This window comes from Suncus etruscus, chromosome 15 (assembly GCF_024139225.1).
Source record: "Suncus etruscus isolate mSunEtr1 chromosome 15, mSunEtr1.pri.cur, whole genome shotgun sequence".
In the NCBI taxonomy this organism is placed as follows: domain Eukaryota; kingdom Metazoa; phylum Chordata; class Mammalia; order Eulipotyphla; family Soricidae; genus Suncus; species Suncus etruscus.
The window spans coordinates 5,376,487-5,379,240 of NC_064862.1; the positions used below are offsets into that span (position 1 = coordinate 5,376,487).

At 44.4% G+C, this 2,754-nt stretch overlaps 1 protein-coding gene across 1 annotated transcript; it reads right to left on the bottom strand.

Moving 5' to 3' along the window:
* Window positions 1-1,111: 1,111 nt before the first annotated feature.
* LOC126029708 (calcium/calmodulin-dependent protein kinase type 1-like) lies at window positions 1,112-2,493 on the bottom strand. The gene has a single exon (XM_049788025.1). The coding sequence runs from the start codon at window positions 2,389-2,391 to the stop codon at window positions 1,282-1,284; it is 1,110 nt and encodes a 369-aa protein (XP_049643982.1). The 5' UTR covers window positions 2,392-2,493; the 3' UTR covers window positions 1,112-1,281.
* Between the last annotated feature and the right edge of the window lie 261 nt (window positions 2,494-2,754).

Genomic DNA, 2,754 nt, shown 5'->3' on the forward strand with positions numbered 1-2,754 from the left:
AATACCTAGATATGAGGTGTCAAGGGTGGTCCCGAGTCTTTGTACCTGTTCAGAGTAGGACTATCCCTTTGATATGGGGCACACTATGTTAGAACCTGTTAGAGTATGGGAAATTGGGGACATGGTGAATGAAAGGTCACATTGGTGGTGGGATTTGTGTTTGACTATTTAGTATCTGAAATAATGTATTATTAACAACTGGGTAAATTATGGTTTTAAAATAAAATATTAAATAATTAAAAGCTCTACTCTGATCTTAAAATGCATCAATTTTAATAAATTGCCACATATTTTTTACAGTTACATAGATATCTTGGTTTGGGTACTACCTCGTGTTACTCAGACATATTTCTTGATCTGCACTTAGGGATCACTTGGGGAACGCATGTGGTGCCAAGATTCAAACCCAGGTTGACTTGTGTTTTACCCAATGTGCTATCACTTTAGTCCCATCTCTACAGTATATTCCCAGATAAAAATAATTGTTGGCTAATCTTTGAAATACAACTGAAAACTGAATGTACCCCATCAAAATAAAAAAGTCTTGCAAGGGGCAATGTTTATAATCAAGTACCGAGTAGCTAATTTAATATTTGTAAAATATGATTCATTTGTTTTCAGGTAATTTTTATGTTACAATGGCTTTTTATTTTTATCTATTATATATGTTATATGCAATATATAAGTATACATATAGTAATACCAAACATGCATATAATAAACATAAGCAAGTAAAGCTATATTGTGTAGTAAATCAATATTGAAAATAAATACCATGAAATATTACTTTCAAGTCAAAAAGGCCAGTTTATAGTTAATCCTCACCAGCTGTGCACAGAGTGGTTTTCCATATGAGAGACAAAATGAGATGAAGAAGTAAGATACTCTAAATTTAAATCTTTGTGATGCAACCTACCAAGTGGTGACCACACTTCTACTCTGAATTTCCTTATATGTAAAAGAACAAAAATAATTCCAATGTCAAGGAGGTTAACAAAATAAATATTAAGCACAAGTATAGTACTTAATATTAGAGCAATGCCATGGCTTTTAACTTCCTACAGATTTAGAATGCAATTTATTTTGCTCAGTTGATCTTTTTTTTTTTTTTTTTCTCGCCTCTTCCCTTTATTACAAGAAGGAACAATAAAATAGAAATATTTGTATGGAAAAGGCAGTGGGGGGAGTGGCAGGAAAGTGGGGACCAGACTCACTCCCCAGTTGAGGGCTGGGAAGGGGAGCAGCAGGCAGCCTCTCACAGAAGAGGAGGAGCCCCAGTCCCTAGAGCTGGGGGGGCAATGTCAGGGAGCGCTCTGGGCCAGGCCCCACGCAGCAATCTCGACAGCAGCAGCCTGCCACTGGCCCACCAGTTGGCTGCAGTAACTCCCCGTGGCTGGCTGTCTGGCCTGGTCCTTCCTGGCTGGTTCCCAGCTGTAGCCTCCGCATGTGGCGCACCACAGCTGTGGCATTGAAGGCTTGCTTCCACTTGCTCTTGGCAAAGTTCTTCTTGATCTGCTCACTCACCGACTGGTGAATGTTCTTGTCTAGTGCCGTGTCTCCTGCAATCCATGGGTGCTGCAAGGCCTGCTCACAGGTCAGTCTCTTCTCGGGGTCTTTCTCCATCAAGTGCCGGATGAAATCTTTGGCCGAGTCGGAGATGTCATCCCAGTAAGGAGAGTCGAACTCATACTCGGCCTTCAGGATCTGCTCAAAGAGTTTGGCGTCATTCTCGTCATAAAATGGCGGGTAGCCACAGAGCAGGATATAAGCGATGACCCCGATGGACCAGCAATCCACAGCCTTGCTATATGGCTTCTGGGCCAGGACCTCAGGGGCTACGTAGCCGGGGGTTCCACAGGCTGTGGAGAGCACGGTGCTGGCATCCCCCATCTTGGAGAGGCCAAAGTCGGAAATCATGATCTTGGAGTCTTCATCCAAGCTATAGTACAGGAGATTCTCGGGCTTCAGGTCCCGGTGGACGATGCCCAGGTCATGTAGGTACTTGACGGCGTCCAGCACCTGGAAGATGAGGCGACTGGCATCCCGCTCTGTGTAGAAGCCTTTTTCCACGATGCGGTCGAAAAGCTCCCCACCGGACACGAGCTGCATGATGAGGTAGAGATGACCTGCACTCTCATAGATGTCATCCAGGGCCACAATATTGGGATGCTTGATCTTGTGCAGAACGGCGATCTCATTCTCCATGCTGCCCTCCTTGCCCTCCAGGGCCTTCTTGGAGATGCATTTGATGGCCACCAGCTTCTGAGTTCTCTTGTCTTCAGCCAGGATTACCTCTGAGAAGGCTCCGGTTCCCAGAACATCACGGAAGTCATAAATGTCCCGAATGTTGTCCGCCTGCTTCCAACTGGGGTTGTCCACTGCCCCAGGCATGGCCCACTGCCCCCCGGCCACAGCCAGGGCTCCTGGGCTGCCCCGGAGAGGGGCTGGCTGCAGGCTGAGATGGCACCGGGTCCGCGTTCTGCAGTGTGCCCTCCACCCCGCTCAGTTGATCTTTTAAAAAAATTTTTGAGATCACTTATCTTTGACTCACTTAATTGTTGCTATTCTTGAATACTATATTTTTCATTTTGGGCATCATTGGACAGATAATAATAGTAAAGGTAATAATAATAATTAATAATAAGCACTAAGTCTCCAAAGCGAAGCCCATTGTTCTCTAATTCCCATGCTATTCATTCAGTAAGCCCATTGTTGTATGTTGGAGACTGCAGGTTATTTAAAATTACTTGCAGT